General features: G+C 37.1%; 2 protein-coding genes across 2 annotated transcripts; one reads left to right on the forward strand and one right to left on the reverse strand.

Annotated features, from left to right (window-relative positions):
- Window positions 1-1342: 1342 nt before the first annotated feature.
- Window positions 1343-12939, reverse strand: stx7l (syntaxin 7-like). The gene is made up of 10 exons (XM_037751193.1): window positions 12809-12939; window positions 8726-8819; window positions 8497-8566; window positions 8252-8342; window positions 7980-8117; window positions 5045-5091; window positions 4866-4956; window positions 4671-4743; window positions 4012-4094; window positions 1343-3603 (listed from the first exon to the last, which is right to left on the reverse strand). Exons 2-10 carry the CDS (start codon window positions 8808-8810, stop codon window positions 3508-3510), a joined length of 774 nt encoding a protein of 257 aa, XP_037607121.1. The 5' UTR covers window positions 8811-8819; window positions 12809-12939; the 3' UTR covers window positions 1343-3507.
- A 3485-nt stretch (window positions 12940-16424) lies between these two features.
- Window positions 16425-19687, forward strand: LOC119476659 (protein LEG1 homolog). The gene is made up of 8 exons (XM_037750075.1): window positions 16425-16766; window positions 17500-17586; window positions 17670-17743; window positions 17964-18068; window positions 18335-18453; window positions 18951-19092; window positions 19193-19289; window positions 19376-19687. Exons 1-8 carry the CDS (start codon window positions 16469-16471, stop codon window positions 19525-19527), a joined length of 1074 nt encoding a protein of 357 aa, XP_037606003.1. The 5' UTR covers window positions 16425-16468; the 3' UTR covers window positions 19528-19687.
- The last annotated feature ends 2338 nt before the right edge of the window (window positions 19688-22025 follow it).

The raw sequence follows: 22025 nt of genomic DNA on the forward strand, positions 1-22025 counted from the left end.
TTATTTATGTTTTTTTTATGTTTGAATATTAAAAATGTGGTATGTGACATGTAAAATGTAGATTTTCACATGTATGCAGATGTTTGGCTCAGCCCCAACAACTAATGAGGCATTACGCTACTCAGCTGCAGCCAGGTTTCAATAAGGCTCATTCTTAGAAAACGTAGTCTGTACTTATATGTGCAAAATGCTGAGTTAATGCTATTCTCAAGAAACAGGAAGATGCTCTTGCATCACAGACAGATACAGTTGATGACTGTCTTAAATGCAACAGCTGTTGCCAACATCATGCTAAGTATCATCACTTTGACTGGACATTCCCTGTTGTGTAATAAAATTCAGCCACTACACCATTTATCCTTTCTATTTGTCCAAATGATGTCTGGGCTTAAAAAACGTATATATTTTCCCCAGGAAAAGTAAACTGAACACACGTTTTCCAGTATCACCCGCAATAAACATTTACTGTCCTCTACTAGTGGATACAGGGTTGTACTGAGGCAGTTGAGTTAAATGTCTTGATCAAGGTTAAGACAGATAGCCAGCAACAGTTGCTGAGGGTGGGAAGACCATTACTCATTCATCTTATGGTCCTATCCAAATCCTTGACAGAGGATTGTAGTGACATTCGGTCTTTGTTTTTTGGAGTCACTTGCACCTAAATAAATCAGCATCAAATATTATGTAAAGGGACCTGTCCACTGACTGTCATCCAACAACCTGACAGTTCCTCTCTCATTTATTTAACTTTGAATGTAAAACTAACTACTGAAGGAACAATCTGTTTCTCCAGTCTCATTGTCGCGAAGGAGGCGAAATATTCTCACTTGCCCACTTTATGATAATCACATGCAGTTTGGGGCAAGTCATAGTCAAGTCAGCACACTGACACACTGACGGCTGTTGTTGATTAAATATGTGACAAATCTCCCTTTAAGGTACATTTTGAACAGATTAAAAAAATGTGCGATTAATTTGCGATTGATCGCAGGTAACTATTTTAATCGACTGACAGCGCTACTTGTTATATGTGTATCGTTAGTCCTTTGGAGAACCAAACCTATGGGGGTGGCAAATGGACTGCATTGATATAGCGCTTTTTCTAGTCTTAGTAACCACTCAAAGCGCTTTACAACACAAGTCAGCATCACCCATTCACACACACATTCATATATTGGTGGCAGAGGTTAACATACAAGTTGCCATCTGTTCCTCAGAAGCGATAGTACCCCTAAAATCACATGTGGCTCCAGCCTGGCCCCCCATTTGAAATAATCTAGAACATCCACTGATTAAGTAATTACATTTAAAAAATAAAAATAATCACTCTTCTCATTTCAGGTTCAGTATATTCAGGTAATTTATTCAGCATATGGTAGGCAGCTAAATCTCAGTATTAAAAATATACATGTGATCAGAATTTTACATACAGGTCAAATAGTTGTAGCAAATAATTATTAGTGTTTGCTTTCACTTACTTTACTTTGGCTTAAAACAAATGTGGTTTCTTCATATTAGGAATAAAGAGATAAAGTCGCTAACTGTGGGTTGTCAGTCTTTTCCTTGATTAGACCTCGACTCTGGACCACGACTGATTGGCGTAGCTACGGCCCAACGAGCTCTAATCAGCCAGATAACTGAAAACAGCTGTGGGGTGTTTTCAATTAATGGTGCCTTTAAAAGAAGCATACCTAAGCACAGTAGGTTAAACAAACCATAAAACACACATTGAACTTTTACATGCACAACAACATACATACAACATAATTTGGGCCCGATCGTATACCCGACGCAAAGCGCAGCGCAACTGTCATTGCTAGTTTCAGACTGACGCTGTTGTCATTTTCACGCCCAGCGCCCACATTGTGTAAGTATAGCAAACGTCCTGCCGTCCATCTGTGTGCCCATGGAGGTGTTGGTCTTAATATGAGGTGTGATCAGGTGCTTAGTTGGCGCATTGCTATGTTTAGGCAGCAGAAAGCGATTGTGCCATTGACGTACAAAAACCTCTTCTTAAGTCTGGCGTAAAGCAGCTCCGGAGGATTCCGCTCAGCCGGTCCGGTCCCCCGTGGGTTGCATCGGAAAGTAACACAGTTTTCATTATTTATCAATACACTTTATCATATTTAGTCTAATGCTTATTATCATATAATTAACTTTGATTGCCGTGCCGCCTGCCCCGGTTAAATCGGTGCATTTGCTCGTATGCAGTCAAATGGAGATGTAGATGGGACAGAGATTTGGGAGACGGTGGAGGCAGATGTTCCACCAGACAAGCACCACATACATCTGCTTGCACACGAGCAGATTCATTTCCTCAGCAGAAAACGTCTCGCTTCTCCAATTTTGCCCAATCTGCCTTTTAAATAGCAATGCACCCGGCTTTTAAAGGGAATGGGAGATGACACTCTGATTGGTTTAATTCCTGTTACAACCAAGACACACTAATTAAGAGACTAAATACAACCCCTTTGCCCATTATTATTGATTATGCACCGCTCAACATGCAAAAGTGGAGTTGGACATGCCCTAAATGCATTTGCGCCATGCACTTTACGCTATAGATTGTTTAAATAGGGCCCCTTGTGTGTGATCTTCTATGATGTGACATGATTTTCCTTGACGTCAATGCAAGCTGCACAGTTGCAAACAAAAGGAAACACACCACCTACTTAAAGTGAGAACGAAATCTTCTCCTAATTACTTGGAATGACTGGCTGACAGCGGAGTGTAATATAAGATCCTAATTACAAGATTTAATAAGGGTATGTACAGCACTTATTGGTTTATCATTAGACTACAACTACATGAATTTGAATAGAAATTAACTATTAATTTTAACTTAAAATACAGGAGATGATAGATTAAAGAAAGTGGGACGTGTCACTCAGAGCACTGCAGTTTGGCTACATGGACCAAGGCTTGCTTTTTTTAACTCACAAATTTGCACAGTGCACTTGATTCATAGTTTAATTGCTGAGTAATGTTTAGCACGTGGGTTTTTGAAGGTCAATCCCCTCTTACCTGCCTACAGCAACTTGCTGCTTCATTGCACCCAGAAGCATTGTCTGTACTGAGTCTTATTCAACATTCAGGGCTGGTGGAGCCAACATGGCTGCCACTGAACCCAGCAACACCGGGTTAACACCTCCTTCTGACAATCAGGTGAGGGCTAAAATCTTAAGCTTTCCCGTTAAAGCAAATCATGCCTAAATCAGACACAAAATAATTCAATTGAAGCTGATTATAACAATAAAGCAACAAGCGTTAGTTTTGTTTTCACAGTGAGGGAGTGTGCGGTCCTGTCAATGAGGGGGCCGTATTATCTTAATAATATAATCGAATCAAAGAAAGACAGACCGTCCCAATGACTCTCCTCGTGAGGGGGGTGAGAAAAGGAGGAAGATGAGGAGAGGAAGGTCAGTGCTTCATCCTTTGTACCAGGCTGATGACCAAACAGGAGAGGTGGCGGAGGAGAAGAGGAGGAAGAAGAAGAAGAAGAAGCCCTCATTTTTTGACAGCGCCCCAGATGATGAGTCCAACAACAACAGCAACTACAACCAACACTATCATCAGGACGCAGATCTTCTTCCGGGAGCTCCGCTGAGGGGAGAAAAAAAGCACAAAGTGGTTGTTTGAGTGATAATAACCTGGATTTATAATGGAGAGATGGATTACTCAGGATAGTTTGAAGTGACTCACAACCACATCATGAATCACCTCGTGACTCAGCTATTTCTTTTATTTTCTCCTTTAGGCCTCTTTATCTACGTCTTATGTACCAAAGCAAACTGACTAAGAACTTGGTTACACAAGGGAGTCATTGTGCAGGAGGTGGAGGAGTCATACATGCACACACAGAGACTCCTATAGCAATCACTCTTGCTCAGATTTCTTAATCGGTCCACTGAGCTAACTTCTCTAACATTTATACATTTGAATGTCTCTCCTCCTCTCCTTGTTCCTTTCCTCAATCCCTTCCCATTCACTCTCTGTCCTATCGAGTTTTACCTGGTAGTCTGCAGCACGTGCCAGCTGCGTGGTGGCGCTCTGGACATGCACATCTGCTTTCTCCACATTGGCTTCTATGCTGTCTGCAGAACACACAGGAAACACACACATTTGACATGCAGCAGGTGGGAGGAAAACATGTGGCACAAATCTACAAACTTGTATTTTACCAGTCGTTAGATAGGTAGACAGGTCAGCACAGAAGACTTGGACATGGTCATATTCTTTATTTAGTTTGCTGATTATGTATCTAGTATCATGATTTTGATTCTCCATATTGTAATTTTACTATTGTTTTTGTTTGAGTTTTTCCTTATCTGAGGGCCTGCGAGAGAGGTTTTGCATTTTATATATATACAGTTGGTCCCAATGGATTCCTCAGGTTCTCTAGTTTCATATGATGCCAAGATGTTCACTCTATCTTTAAGACTGAGTCCGCTACAACCTAAAAATACCTCGCAAGTTGCGTTAATGCGTTAAAGAAAGTAGTGGCGTTAAAACCAATTTGTGTTAACGCGTTATTATTGTATTTCATTGAATAAAGGTGGCGTATGTGAGACTGCTGACTCGGCCCACATTCCTGTTGTCACTAAGCAAATCTTTCAGTTGTAAGTGGTTACAATATTAGATGAACAGACAAGAAGGTGACAGAAGCTCACCTATCATGTCTCCCTGCTCATGGACCATCATCCCCAGGTCCTTGAAGATGTCATTGATATTTGTGATGTCAGACTGAATCCAGCAGCATAAAGAGAGATGGTTCGTGTGAAAAGGGAAACACAGAGCTGATGAGATACTGTGCATATTTTTTGGCTATGCTGGCACAGACATTTGATTTTCTAATATATTTGTACCTCCAACTGCCTGATGGACGTCTCTCTCTCCTGGATCAGCCTCAGGTCTTCTTCAGTGATGGCCTCAGCCTGAGCCTGCACCTGGGCATCACTACAGGAACAAAGGTAGATGAAATAATAATAATAATAATAATAATAATAACAGAAACTATGATAATGATCATAAATAGTGGACCTACCTGAGGAAAGAAGGTCCAATTCCAAAGCTGTCATCAGGCTGTCCTGCCTGTTAAAAGGAAATTAAGAGGTTTAAATAATCATACTGTGCTTATGTGCTTGTTATTGCAAATATACTGCAGAGGACTTTCTTTACTGGGATTATGGGTACAGCAGTGATTCAGTATGTACTGGGATATGCATGGTGACATAAAAGCTGCACTGTAGCGTCTAGCTCCACAGCCGAGAATAAGCAATAAGGAAATGTAGCTGCTTATCAGCATGAACACAGCAGATACGGATACTTTTCTGTGCAGTGAGATAAGCGGTGTGGGGACGGAGTTGCCAAGCAAGCCGCCTCTCCAGAGGGATTCGGTGTCCAAAACAGTCGCAATTAAGCGGCACCGTAATGTGAGAGCTACATCCTGTCAAACTTCTCTTGTAAACTCTCAGTTGAAAAAAATATATAAAAACAAAACGTGAGGAGAGAAACCAACAAGAAAAAAAAGACAGGCTCAGCTGCACCTTCACCGGAAATTCTTCTTACTGTTCAGATTTAATTCAACATCAAAAATATACTGTAACAGAATACAGTTGATCTTAGATCCAAACGGAGGCTGTGTGTGACAGTAGAAATTACAAAAGAGTCCAAAGAATTGATTTATAATTCAAAGACATAAGGAGGAAGACATCTGGGGAAGTGTTCCTGAGGTCTCCATCATTCGGACAACACATACAAATACGTGTGGATTGTAAAACAATACTATGGCAGTAGCAATTAACATTTAATATAATAAGATAGCATTACATTTTGTATCAGTAACTTCACTACAAATTAAATTATTTTCATACCACATTTCCTACTACTGTACCATCAGATGCAGATTGGATTTATACAGCTCTTATGCTGGGTAGGAAAATCCTAGTTCGTGAGTGGAAGTACGCGGATTTGCCCCCAGTGAATGTATGTTCGGTCAACTGGGGATAGTAGCAGCATATGAGAAACTATCTCTCCGTCTCATTAAAAATACCTAGACTTTGTGATGGTCAACAATAAAGGACATACGTTTAACCCCTCTCAGATGTTGGACCATCCGTGATTGCCTGATTGTTTGATGAATTTGGATGTATGACTACGGCCAGTGTGACCTTATGTATGTTTCCTTTTTATTTTGTTAATGATTAAGATCTTATGTTACTATAATTCTTATTTATTTATCTATTTTTTCATTTAAATTTGGGATTATAATTTATGACATTCTCATTTCATGTCTGCTTCTTGTACTGGTTGTATTTGTATTGTACCACATTGAAAATGACAATAAACTGTTAATAATAATAAAATACATAATAATAATAATAATAATAATAATAATAATAATAATATTGAATTATTATTATTATTAATAATAATAATAATAATAATAATAATATTGAATTAATAATAATTATAATATAACAACTATAAATAAAAACACCAATACAGCAAAAAGTATATTAAACTTTAGTTCAAATGGGTCAAATATATTAAAAAATGTGGCCTTTAAACATTTATGTATTGCAGTTTCTTTTTGCTTATCTACTAGTGTTCTGCAGGTATTGATATATCTGTAACAAGTCGAGATAAACTCTGGATAAGCCATGGAACTGGTTGGTTGTGTGTTTCGGATAGATCTGTTTGGCGACACCTAGAAGCTGCTTGACGTCCTCCTGGATCCTTTTTCTACATATATGTTTATGTTCTATGTATATTTTTTTGTCATTTCGATTGTTTATACTGTAATGTGTCATTTTATTAAATTATTTTTAATGAAATTATTTATCTAATCACTATTAAATTATCTTTTTATTATTATTTATATTTTATTATGTTGGTTATCTGTACACACAACATCTGGGAGAGGGATCACTCCTCAGTTGCTCTTCCTGAGGTTTATTCCATTTTTTCCCAGTTAAAAGGGTTTTTTGGGGGGAACTTTTCCTTATACAAAGCGATGGTCATAAAGGACAGAGGGTGTTGTGTTCTGTACAGATTGTAAAGCCCCTTGAGGCTAATTTGTGATATTGGGCTGTATAAATAAAACTGACTTGACTTGACCTGGCTGCAGTGGTAAATCTCAAACACCTAATTCAAGATTCAAGATGTTTATTGTCACGCCGGTTGTACAGGTACAAACGTGTGAAATACTTTTCGCTAGGAAGCTCCATTAAATAATAAATTATATTACATTTACATTTACATTACAATTACATTTACATTACAATTATAAAAGGAAATACTTTATACAAGGGCATATTAAGAACATATGTATTAACAATATATACAGTATATACAGTATAAGAAATATTTTTGTGTAAGAATGTGTCAAATTAATTATAGATTTAAAAGTCTGATGGCCTACTTGAGGTGTGTCTGGGTTGTTAATGAGTCAGAGGGACAGAACATTCATGTTGTTTTGTATCATGCGATATCCTATTTGTAGGTGGAGCTGTTGTTTCTTGTCCGTGTGTATTGTCTGTTTTTTGTTCACATAGAAGTGTGTCTGATCAAAACTTTGAGGTTCAAAAAGTTGCAAGGTTAAATTTCTGGGAATCTTATTCTATTATTCAGTGAGCAGACTGCCTCTTCATTTGATTTGTATGTATCCCTACCCAACTGAGGTTGGATGGGCACACTATATCCACCCTTTTACATCACCATCTTATATGCCTGTCTCCACTTATCAAGCTGTCGATGATATTAAAGTGCAGGAAAAAATAAAACTTTGTTGAGGAAGACGTGGCCAGAAAAAAATACAATTTTGATTTACAAAGAGAAAAGAAAAAATTAAAAAAATATGGATCATTGATTACTTACTGGTATATAGATTATTGGTCACTATATATTATTTAATCACGGTCTATTTCACTGGTCTACACTCTGACCTTGTGACCTTGCAGGCATAGCCGGTTACTCACCGACACCCTGGAGCTGGCTCTGACTCTGGCCACAAACTCTCTCTCTTTGTCGGCCGCCTGCCGCTGGGTCTTTTGAAAGCTGTTCAGAGCAGCGGAGAAGTCATTCACCAGACGCTCTTTCTGTAACTTCCTCTGCCGCTAAAACACACACGGAATAGAAATGTTAAAAGAAAGCCCACAAAACGTAAAAGTTTGGGAAACAAACCAGTATTAACAAGCTGGGAAATTATGACTTTGAACTGTAGTTAAGGAAGATGTTAACAGTTCGGTACCTGATCGGGGCCAACAGGAAGTGCACTGAATGCTTTGATTAGTTTGTCGGTCTCCTTCGCTAGCTGGTTGCCTTGCTGCTGTTTCTGTTGCCTGGAGACCAAAAACATTTTTTTTTTTTTGTTAAAGTAGAGAAATACTGGACAGATATTGAGAAAACAGATTGCTGAATTGTTGGAGAAGTTTCAGTAGAAATCATAAACAGTTGATTAGTCTTAATAAAACACACACACATCCCGTTACTCACAGCGTCTGCGGTAGATGGCTGCTGTCCTGCTCCGTTCCCAGAATAGAAACTACCCTCTGCAGCTCCGAGGCTGGTGAGGAAGAAAGAGTGCAGACATTGTTTATCTGTACTGAAGTATCTCCACGTGTCTACCATGATTCAAATAGTAATAGGGTGTAATATGAATGTTGCAGGTGATGATGATGACTTCTTCTGTGCGTGTATGCATGTGTGTAGTGTGTGTATTTACTCAGCAGTGTCAGCTTCTGGATGTTGGAGCTGATTTTGGAAACCAAAACAGTGGGATCCTCCTGCATCCCAGCCTGGTAGGCCATGATGGAGAGCTGTGAGGACACAGAGAAACACAGTCTGTCACTTCATTCATTCACGAGTCAGACAGAGATGTCTGTTACCATAGTTACTGTCAAGTCAAGTTCAACTTTATTGTAATTTTTCCACATGCAAAGTACACCGTGAAAACGAAATGTGGTTGCTCGCGGACAAACACAGACATACAAAAACAGTCACAAACATAGAACATAACACAGTGAACAAAGTGCGATGGTGCAGCAGATTAAAAAGTGGATGACAGGATGATTAACAGTAAAAGCAATATAAAAGCAATCAGGTCTTTAAAAGTGCTATATATAAAAACCCAATGACTCTAAGTAGTAAGCTACCAGCTATGATGGCTGACCGCACAGTACACAACTCCCACCTCCCACTGACCTCGGTCAATTGTAACACCTTAACACAACATGATGTGATTGAGAGTGCAAATTTAGTTAGCAAGATAGCAGAGAAGTTGAAATACTTGCCTAAAAGTAACGGATCAGTGGTTTAAATAGTTAGATAAGAAATTATTTATACACAGTTGACATAATAAGCTAAAAATAAAGGATAATATCAAAATAATTATTGATAATAATAATAATAATAATAATAATAATAATAATAATAATAATAATAATAATAATAATAAATTAAACTTATATAGCGCTTTTCAGGGACTCAAAGACGCTTAACACTATCGACGGGAAACGGTGTGAGACAAACAGCAGAATTAGCTAACAATAAAGGATAAACTGATGAAATATTAGCTAACAATAAAAGGAAAAATAGTTAAAATTATTATCTAAAATAAAAGATAAACAGTTGAAAAAAAATAGGTAACAATAAAGGATAAACAGTTGAAATAATAAGCTAAAAATTTGTGATAAACAGTTTAAATAATTACCTAAAAATAAAGGATAAACTGGTGAAATAATCAGCTAACAATAAAGGATAAAGTGTTGAAATAATAAGTTAGAAATAAAGGATAAACAGTTGAAATAATTACCTAAAAATAAAGGATAAACTGTTGAAATAATTATCTAACAATAAAGGATAAAGTGTTGAAATAATAAGTTAGAAATAAAGGATAAACAGTTGAAATAATAAGCTAAAAATTAGGGATAAACTGTTGAAATAATTATCTAACAATAAAGAGGTAAAGAGTTGAAATAACTAGCTATAAATAAAAAAAAATACATTACAGAAAAGTATTGGACAAATGGCCAAAAGACCCAGCTTCTGACACTCCAAATGGTATTTATATGAACTTGACCAAACTGGCCTAAACATTAACAAATACAAAGATTGTATGAAAAAAATGTTTAAAATAATTTGAAATGAACAGATTAGGTAAATCATAAATAGGGTCATCAAAGGGATATTATGAGGTATACTGCAGACAAAAAAAAGTTTGGGAGCCTACTGGTCACAAAATATCATTGTACGCTGTAGCACTAAAAGATGTCCCCCTTAACTGGGACGCTCTTATATATACTGTATATAAAGCCTAATATGTAACACTGTATATAAAACCTAATATGTAACACTGTATATAAAGCCTAATATGTAAAACTGTATATAAAGCCTAATATGTAAAACTGTATATAAAGCCTAATATGTAACACTGTATATGTAACACTGTATATAAAGCCTAATATGTAAAACTGTATATAAAGCCTAATATGTAACACTGTATATAAAGCCTAATATGTAACACTGTATATAAAGCCTAATATGTAACACTGTATATAAAGCCTAATATGTAAAACTGTATATAAAGCCTAATATGTAACACTGTATATAAATAACACTGTATATAAAGCCTAATATGTAACACTGTATATAAAGCCTAATATGTAAAACTGTATATAAAGCCTAATATGTAACACTGTATATAAAGCCTAATATGTAAAACTGTATATAAAGCTTAATATGTAACACTGTATATAAAGCCTAATATGTAAAACTGTATATAAAGCCTAATATGTAACACTGTATATAAAGCCTAATATGTAACACTGTATATAAAGCCTAATATGTAACACTGTATATAAAGCCTAATATGTAACATTGTATATAAAGCCTAATATGTAACACTGTATATAAAGCCTAATATGTAACATTGTATATAAAGCCTAATATGTAACATTGTATATAAAGCCTAATATGTAAAACTGTATATAAAGCCTAATATGTAACACTGTATATAAAGCCTAATATGTAACACTGCATATAAAGCCTAATATGTAACACTGTATATAAAGCCTAATATGTAACACTGTATATAAAGCCTAATATGTAACACTGTATATAAAGCCTAATATGTAACACTGTATATAAAGCCTAATATGTAACACTGTATATAAAGCCTAATATGTAACACTGTATATAAAGCCTAATATGTAACACTGTATATAAAGCCTAATATGTAACACTGTATATAAAGCCTAATATGTAACACTGTATATAAAGCCGAATATGTAACACTGTATATAAAGCCTAATATGTAAAACTGTATATAAAGCCTAATATGTAACACTGTATATAAAGCCTAATATGTAACACTGTATATAAAGCCTAATATGTAACACTGTATATAAAGCCTAATATGTAACACTGTATATAAAGCCTAATATGTAACATTGTATATGTAACACTGTATATAAAGCCTAATATGTAACACTGTATATGTAACACTGTATATAAAGCCTAATATGTAACACTGTATATAAAGCCTAATATGTAACACTGTATATAAAGCCTAATATGTAACACTGTATATAAAGCCTAATATGTAAAACTGTATATAAAGCCTAATATGTAAAACTGTATATAAAGCCTAATATGTAACACTGTATATAAAGCCTAATATGTAACAATGTATATAAAGCCTAATATGTAACACTGTATATAAAGCCTAATATGTAACAATGTATATAAAGCCTAATATGTAACACTGTATATAAAGCCTAATATGTAAAACTGTATATAAAGCCTAATATGTAACACTGTATATAAAGCCTAATATGTAACACTGTATATAAAGCCTAATATGTAACATTGTATATAAAGCCTAATATGTAACATTGTATATAAAGCCTAATATGTAACACTGTATATAAAGCCTAATATGTAACACTGTATATAAAGCCTAATATGTAACACTGTATATGTAACACTGTATATAAAGCCTAATATGTAACACTGTATATGTAACACTGTATATAAAGCCTAATATGTAACACTGTATATAAAGCCTAATATGTAACACTGTATATAAAGCCTAATATGTAACACTGCATATAAAGCCTAATATGTAACACTGTATATAAAGCCTAATATGTAACATTGTATATAAAGCCTAATATGTAACAGGGTCGGGTCAGGAATGTTTAATAGAACCCAGTTAAACAGACTTCCTGTACTGTTGACTCAAGAGGACTGAAACCATGAAGCCAGTATGCAAATCACCATCTGCTAGTAAGAAACTGTCAAACAGAAGTTACCCAGCCAGCCTTGTTATTATTGCTATGGAAGGGAAATGTTTTTTTCCTTAATCAAATGTTAACATTGAATCCTGACTTCCACTTTAATGAAACTTTGTTGCCCCCTCCCTCTCTGTCTCTCTGTCTGTCTGTCTGTGTTATTAGTCCCTTTACCAGCTGGCAGTGAGAACAATGCGGAAATCAATCACATGAGCTTTCCAATCACAAGAACACACGAGTGCATAAATGATCACTATGTATTTACTATTGCACCACTTTGTTATTGTTAAAGTTGTCTTAATGTCTTAACTTTCAGTCATATTTGAGTTAAAGTCGCAGCACAATCTGAAACATTTTGTCCACTCTCGTTTTCACGGAGGACAAATTACTTTTACTTCCTTTGTTGCAGCAGTTGAATCATAAGATCTCGTCTATCTATGCTAGTGATAGTCAGTATATTGTCAATCGTTCCTAAATGTTGAGCTCAGTTAGTGTAAAAGTTGAGACTTCTTTACCTTTCTTGTGATTTGCAGCAGCGGTGTGCTTCCTGATTGTCTGCTCCTCCTCCTCTGTCTGTCACATGATGTCTCTGAAGCACTGAGGGCTAAATCACTGGGTAGGAAGAAATAACCATAGGCAGGGTGGTATGAATCAAAAACACATCTCTAAAAAGAGATATTAGCATAGGAATTAGAATTACCTATGCATATAGTCCTAATTACCATTTATAGAAACTGCATATTCCTACTTAATAGGAGGCAGCTCATCAGCAGCTAGAAATATATCCTATAATGCAATTTATACCTCAAGTGCAACTACCTTTGTTTACATTTTATTTATTACATCTACCCTACCTATTTTACAAGTGCAATTACCTCTGTTTACATCACATCTATTTTACCTATGTTATTTCTCATGTGTAATACCTCTGTTTATATTTATTTATTTATTACATCTACTTTACCTGTTTTATTCCTGTTTTATTTGCTTTATAACTATGTGTGTGTTTTTACCTGCTATATGTTTTATCTGCCTCGTTTAGTCTTGTCAAGTATTTGTTTTAAAGCACTGACCAGAAGTGGCAACTGTCAACCTTGTTGTATTTAATATGATGACAAAAAAGCTTTCTATTCTATTCTAGATTCAGTACAAGACAAATGAGAGTTATATGATTTAGTGTTACAATACTAAATCCCCCCCATGTTGTTCTTGGTCACATGAAAGAGAAAAAAGAAAGAAAAAAATACTACTACTACTACTACTAATACAATAATAATAATAATAATAATAATAATAATAATAATAATAAATAATAATAATAATAATAATAATAATAATAATAATAATAATAATAATAATAATAACAATAACAATAATAATAATACATTATTATTTTTATTAATAATAATAATAATAATAATAATAATAATAATGATAATAATAATAAATAATGCGCTAAAAAAACATCCAGATCATTTCTAAAAAAATGAGAGAGACTTTATTTTTGTCTGGTCTAAATTTTTCAAGAATGGCGCGGGTGCAGGTTTGTGGGGACTTGGACACATGACAATTTTTTTCTAAAATGGGTTTCTGTGGCTAAGAGCTACAGCAGGTCGTCCACTAATCAAAACATTGTTCACCATTTGAAATCTTGGCTACAGCCCTGCATCCAACCTGCCAACATTAAAGTGGCAGTAGGCGGTATATGTTTGGCATCATTGGGCAAAACTTCTTCAGACTTCAGATTCAATAGACTTCTGCACCTCATCATAGCTCTGTTTTCAGGCTTTCAAAAATCCCACGACGGGAGACTTGAGAGCATTCCTATTGACTGTGCTCCAGTCATGTGACTGGAACCTGGCGTTCCTTCAACAGATTTTACAATGGCGGCCGCATCACAAACGTTCTCATTTTACAGCTAAACCGTACACTACAAGATGATTCTGAAAACATTTGAGGAGAGAAATAGACATTAACGTAACATAATATTGAATCATATTTGAAAAGCGCTGCCTAGTTTGACCGTTTGGTCGGAGTTCGCGAGTGATTGACAGCCGGCTCTCATAGACGGCAGCTGGACAGCAGACCTCAGATCAGCTCTTACTGCTTGCTTTCCTCCAGTCTGTGAAATCTTGCAGATGCCGTTAGGAGCACCGGAGGACACCGGAGGACACCGGAGGACACCGGAGGACACAGAGGTACATGATTTTTTTTTTCAGGTTACCTGTTTCATGTACTACTGTCACGATATAGCGATCGTTTTATGAAAATAACTTTTTTTAATCATATTACCTCCAACTTTTCCTACTTCAGCTTTAAATAACAACGTAACACAAATGTGTGTTTCCCAGGAGAGTGTGTTGAGCATGGGTGCTCCAGTAAGTGACATTTAGGTTTACTGCTTTTTTATCTGCTGTCATGTGTACATCCAGCAGCAGCCCACAGTGTTTGAACATCGAGGTTCAGGCAGGTTAAACACACAGCTACATAACAGACTCCAGTTCTTGAAGTCCAATCTTTCACCTACATCTGTTCAGTGTTAAAGTTGCTGCGGGCCTTCAGTTGGAGATTGGTGAAATCAAAGGTCAAACAATATGCAAAAACAAGACCATGCAGACCATGTAAGGACTGAAGCATACCAGCTTGCCTGTATATTGTCTAAAATGTATTGACCTTTTGTTTTGTAACTAGAGCGTTGGATAATTAAAGTCACATGGAACACATCGAGGGCTTGGAGCCAAAGGGGCGTAAGTGTGTTATATCAGATTTTACTTGAATCAGCTGCTGTTGCCATGTAATGACCACAATATTTGATCTTTTTGTGTGTTATCAGAAGTGGCCTCAGACTCAGGCTGTCTGAGGGGAAGGGCACCAGCTGCATGCAGCACCAGTGCACAGTAACTTTAATAGCATGTAGGGCAGCCTGTATGGCACTGCATCATGTTTTCTCCATTTTAAGGCACACTCACACTTTCTTCATCACACTGTCTCCTTTTGAAGGGCACTCTATGGCCCTTCATCGTGTTTTCTACATTGAAGGGCACCCTATGGCACTGCAACACATTTTCTTCACTGGAAGGGCATTGCATTATAGTCTATTTGGAAAATGTTTGTGCTAAAAAGGCGTTTTTCACACTTTCGCCATTTTTAAAATGTTTTTCAACTTAAACTGTAGCAGTATCCAAGGCCAAGTGTTGATAGCATGCTTTACCCACAATGCTTTGTTCAGTCCAAAAGTGAGCTTAAACGCCCTTTTGGTGCAGACCAAAACCAAACTTTTACCGTTACGCCTTTCCGTTTTCTTTTAATTACAACCCATGGGTCATCATTTCAGTTGTGTACATTTGGCACTGAAAAGATCTCACTGAGAGCTTTCATTTGATATATAATACTCATATTCACCAAAAGTGGCATTTACGCCTCCTTTGACTCCAAGCTCTCGTCCTGCCCCGAGTTTTCATGCACAAACATGGGGGCCAGATCCTGTGTGTTATCTAAGTGTATTGAACTTGGGCGGGCCTAAAAGTCGGCATCTCTCTCTCAGTGACAAAATGTACCAAACAGTATATGGTGGTCACTCACATCAGCATATGTGTATTTACCAATGTTGACCGACAGGACATAGCTCTTGCTATCAGTCAGCAGAACAGTCCTCTGGGTTTCTATCCAGGTTCAAGTGACTTTGTCAGTTTAAATGACAGATTTAATCATGTAAATACACTACCTACTTATTTTAAGACAGAACATGTAAACCAAACAGCACAACAAGGGGATATTGAGCTTTATATTACATGGATCATTGTGAATAGAAAAAGAGTCTCATAGCTTTTGCTGATAGCTTTTAAATTTAAATCCAATTTGCCTTTAATTCATTGATGATGATTGATTGAGTATTCAGCTTGACTTGTTAGTTGATTGGTCGATTGGTTGATTGGTGTGAAAACCCTTAATGACAGTGACTGGATCATGGTGAAAGGCTGCTTGTTGAGTTGAGCAAGAATTTTTATCTGTCTGTCTTTGAGGGTCCACTGAACCACATGTCACATGGTTAGTCCTTTGATTCGTTGGTTAGTCCATGTGACACGTGGGTCAGAACATTATGAACCGAGTATATAAGCCTTGTATTTATGTGACATAAGTGTGAGTCCAGAGTAGACCCTTCCAGCTCCTCAGTCATGTTGCGTCCGGCGGTCCTCGGCGTCCTCCTGGCATGTGCTGTGTCTCTCAGCAGCTCTGCAACGATTCTAGAGAATGGCATGCCTGTCCTCTGGGTTCACACGGCGGGCCAAATGACTGACCTGCCGGTACAGAATGACGTCCTGACGCCCGACCCCTGGCACTACCTCCACCGCATGAGTCTTTACCGGCTGATGATAGCTGCCACAGACCCATTTATGGGATCCATGGGGCCAAATGCCACAGAAAGTCCATTGTGGGGACTGACACTGCAGCTCGGATGGATGCTAACCTCAGGTAAGATGAAAATATTTAAATAGAATATTAGCTTTTACGTTTGTTTTTGGAAGAATTACTTCATAGTTTGTGTCCTTCTCCAAAATGAGAGTTGTTGCAAAAGTGGATAGTGAATCATTTAAGAGCAGTTATATGAAAATCAAACTCTCAGCAATGACTTCTCACCCATATAATGAATAAATAACATCATTTTACTGTGAGTCCCAGAGCCACTGTGTCCTAAACTCAGGGCCATATAGGGTTAGGGTTAGAGTTCAACCCCCCAGAACTTTAACCCTTGCCCCGTAAACCGCAAAACACATCAGACATCACAATGGTTTAGGACAAAAATTAAGATTTTCATTTTCATAGATAACTGTATTTATTATAATATAAATAAACAATTGGTCCCTGATATTGTCAGCTGAGTGTTTAGTCAGTTTCACTACGATTGACACTTTTATTAACAAATAAGTGCGGCCGGGCAGATGAAAAAGTGTGAGAAAGAGAGTTACAGGGGTGAAAAGTGTATATATTTATTTATTTATTTGTTCATTTGTTACCTCAATGCAGAAAATGAGGAAGGGCACCCACCGGCATTCATTTTTTTTAATTAGTGCCCCCCAGAAAGTAAGCCTATATGGCCTATACCTTAAGCGGGCCCTGCCTAAACTGAGTGAACATAACAACACGACACCACCGGCTACCAAAGACACAAACTGACGGCGTTATGTACAACGTGTTGTTTCTGTAGGTCGTCTCGCTGACCCAACTGGTGCTACAACCTGCGGCCTGCAAACAGGGGATACTATGTGTATTTCTACTCAGAGCTGGTGGGCTTGTAAGTATGACACACACACACACATATACAGGTAGAACACTAAACACTAAAACTCTAACAAAACCACTTCTCTCTCCTCCAAGGTGTGAACTACTTTACCTCTGTACTGCCCTTCCTGTCTGCTGCACAGCAGGGCTTCATGGGACCAAATCTTCAGGTAGGCTAGTTGTGCAGATGGACATCTTAAACTGGACGCGAGACAGTATAAAACAAGACTACAGCTATGCTTGTGCTAACAATAAAAGCTGCACTCATGGACTGTTTTTAAGTGCTGCCGTTTTAATATCCTCACACAAATGTTAAGCCTGTAAAACAGTTATGGTTTTGATGATGAGGAGGATGATGATTGTAATAATGACTGATGTTGACTCTATTAGGTCCAGATGCAGGTACCTGCAGGTGTAGAGGATTATTGCACCACATATGTTGACTGTACAACTCGCTTCCCTGACGCCATGGCTAAGTGGGATGCCTTTTTCCAGGTACAGGAGCTACACACACAAACAGATCCACATACACATTATTGATTTTGATTATAGTAATGCACGAGGGGACACTGGGGGTGGCACGGTGGTGCAGTGGTTAGCACTGTTGCAAGAGGTCGCAAGTTCAAACCCAGCTTGGGGCCCTTGTTTGTAGAGTGTAAGTGGTTACAGATAATGGAAATGGAAAGCGGACACTGTTTCATATAGGCTATTAATAATAATCTGTTTCTTCTGCATCCCTCCTTAATGTTGTGTGTTTAAAGGGTCTCAAGGCTGCAGCTGAGTCTCCTCTCCCTGACAATGAGAAGAAAGACTCTCTCCTCGGTCTCTACTGGGAGGCCCAAATGGCTTCAACTTATGCTTCTTCTGCATGCAAAGCCAGGTAATTTATCTATCCATCTATCTTAAAGCATAAAATAAATGGGATTGTCCACGGGTTCCATAAAGGCCCCATGTCAATTGCCCACATAGATTTTTTGCAGGATTACACTTGGTGTTATTTGGGCCCAAACTGGGCAACATATGCAAGACCTATCTTGGTGCCAGCCTTAAGGTCTATGTGGGTACTACATGGGCTGAAATAGTGGGTTCGTCCATTGGTTCCATGTTGGCCCAGTTGCCCATGTGGGTTTCATGCAGGATTACACTTGGTGTTAGGTGACGATTTTAGAAAATAAAAACAAAAAAGGAGTCAAATTCCTTGTATGAGTTCACATACTTGCCCATTAAAGCTGATTCTGATTGCTTTCATTTTGAGAGTTAGATTAGAAGATTGATACCACTGTCCTATGGTTTAGAGTGGTATCACTTTTTCTCACTTAACTCTCGGCAACAAAGCGAATAAGCTGCAGCCCTCTCTTGTCCACTCCTCTCCTTCAGACAGAGCCACTACTCCTCTGAAGAGGTGTCGTTTGCCGAGAGCTGGCTGAACTCGGCCGAGTACGTTTCTGCGGCACATTTCCAATCCAGTTTGGAAAGAGCTGCAATGTTCCTAACCCCTCTCCCAAGTCGTATTTTAAAGGTGCGTAACTACAATTGCATCCATTCATTTCTAAAAACTCATCAAAAAACCCTGTGCATTTATCCAATTTGTGTTCCATCTGTCATATCTGTACATCTAGGCTGGCGACAGTGCGCCTAACATAGAGGATCTGAGTATCGAGGAGAACCACTCACTATATGTCTTCGGCTGGATGAGAACCATCAACAGTGTACTGGGTAGGCAGACACACACACACACACACATACAAATATTATTCTATTAGTGAGCCTTTAATGATGATCATGATGTTTTCATCTACCAGGTGGGTCAATGGTGAGAATGTGGAAAAATGCCATGTGTTCAGTGGACAAAAGAGAGAACGGCAGAGATATGCTGGAGCAGCTCATGCTGAATCCCAGCTTCGCCACCACCACTTTCCTGGGCATCGTCACTGGAATGTCTACAGGCTGCTGAGATAAACACACACTCACAAACAGAGAGATATAGCAACCCAAGTAGTCAATTTCAGGTCTGAAAATTAGAGTCAAAGGTGAAATAATCTCATTTGTTTCGCCTTTGTTCTCGTCACTCTTGTGAATATGTGTGCCCCAATAAAGCACAAAAGAAACACTCATTTTACTGTCATTGTTGTACTCTTTTTTTTTTTTAAAGATTGTGTTATTGCACTTTCATCAATAATAGTACAGAAAAATGGCGAAGACAAGACACAGTAAGTTCTCAAACTCTGGTTTGATGATGCACTGTAAGGTTTGTTTGCACAGAGCAGCTTAAATCTTACAACTGCAATCAACTAGGGTCTTTTTACTTTACTTGTGTATTTCCATGTTTTTCTACTTAATAATTCTACTCCATAAAATTTCATAGTGAAAATGGACTTTTTTCCTCCACTATATTCATCTGACAGCTGTTATTACGAGTTAAAATAAGTGATGAGTTTCTGAAATATGATGCATTGTTATAGATTAAACGACCAGTGTATGAAGTGGCTTAATGGCTCCACCTCGTCCAGCTAATCTGTTTTACACATGCATGCATTAGTAATAATAATCCAATTACATGAGTTGTATAATATAGACATCATTTGGTCAGGGTCCATCCAGAGCTCTACTCTGGTCCAATAGCGCTCTCTTGTGGAAATTATATGTAAGTTTTAACCTATCATGAATTGTCAAAGGGCAAAGCACAAACCATGTAACATTTCCAGTATAGTGATGACAAGGATATTTCAAATAACACATATACTATGAAATACCATTCTTTGGAAAATGGTGATAAAGTCTCTGAGGGTTTGGACACATTGCATTATCTGAACAGTTTTACACATACAGGCTAATACTGCAAAAGACATTCTCATGCTTGTAACCTCTTGTTAAAGGAGACACTACAGGCAAAAAACAGTTTTTCATACAATGGTCAATTTTTAGATTTTGGGCTATTTAACTTTTATAACATGTGTTCTTTCAGACTAGTGGAAAGAAAACATCCAAAGGACATATTTAGGTGTTTATTTTACTACTTTGTCTATTTATGTCTGTAGATTGCTCCTAAATTCACCAAAAGTTAGCATTAGAAAATGCCTCATTTGCATATTTAAAAATAACATTTCAGAAATCTTGTAATACAGAACATAATTGTCTTAATGTAAGTAATCAACTGGGTAAGTTTCATGGTGATATCTATTAGGTCAAATAAGTTAAAAACGTTTTACCCTATTCACTTGTAGTGTCTTGCAAAATGTATGGAATTTCACAATCCATATCTTTAAAGGTTGTTTTCTCAAAGTAAGTTTTCTTTCATACTCTGAGCCAGAAATCTCCACTTCAGTAGCTCTTATATACACCAAACTTTCCTGTTTCATTCCTATCTATATTCTGAAGGTATTTGCAGAGGGGTTTGGTCATAGTATATCATTCATAACCTGATTTATGGAACATTTTATTACTAAAAACATGGCAAAATTGATTGTTTTTTAATGGCTCTTGACAGTATTTTCTGATTTATGATACAAAGAGATATCCAAAATTCCCTTTTTATAAACTTTTGACTTTAATTTGTCAACAAAATGAAACAAGAATTTTGAACCTGGATTTATCCAATGTTCACATTTCTGGTCTGGAAATCTATGCAAATTAGCGCATATTTCATAAGATAATGCTTCATTTCCCATATTTAAACATACAATTTCACAAAAATTGTAATACAGAAAATAATTGTCTTAATGTAAATAATCAACTGGGAAAGTTTCAAAGTAATATCTCATAAGCTCATTTGGGTATAAAAAAGAAAACAAACATTATGTGGGTCCACAAAATCAGCCTCCCAATCATTGTCTATGGAGCAGCTCCAGACTTTATACCCTATGACATCACAAGTTTGAGACTTACTTCGCTGGTTCCTGGCTTTGAGAGAGAGAAGCTCATGTTCACACATATTGATTGAGCTTTCCTATAGGTCATTGAAATAACATATTGTAATTCATAATTTAGGTGGTGTTCCCCCTTTAAGTTAATTCTGTATCACTGGAGAGAACATCCACACACAGAGATGTTGTCAGACAAACAGAAAGCGAGCCATATCTTTGGAGAGAGTGATGGCTTATCTGTCCATTAGATTATAATGGATTCATATCAGACGCAGACATCTTGGCCAGAGCCATATAAACACTCAATGCCTATTTTCATTGGGGTTTCCTGGTAACGGATTGTTGAAAGGGAAGAGAAACACTCAGAATAGTATTTCTGGGATATATATTTTAAGTGCACTGAAGATAAAATTTCATAGATGACATGCAAAGACTAATGGAAAAGTCTTTATTTCAACACAAAACATTTACTTTAACAAAATACAACACGCATGTTGAATCACTGTAGGTGATGGCATCAAATAAGAAGACATTTTTTTAAAAGGAAGACACAAAGGGTCATTATACCCGCCGTGGAAAAGCACAATAA

The sequence above is a fragment of the Sebastes umbrosus genome, chromosome 18 (assembly GCF_015220745.1).
Source record: "Sebastes umbrosus isolate fSebUmb1 chromosome 18, fSebUmb1.pri, whole genome shotgun sequence".
Classification (NCBI taxonomy): domain Eukaryota; kingdom Metazoa; phylum Chordata; class Actinopteri; order Perciformes; family Sebastidae; genus Sebastes; species Sebastes umbrosus.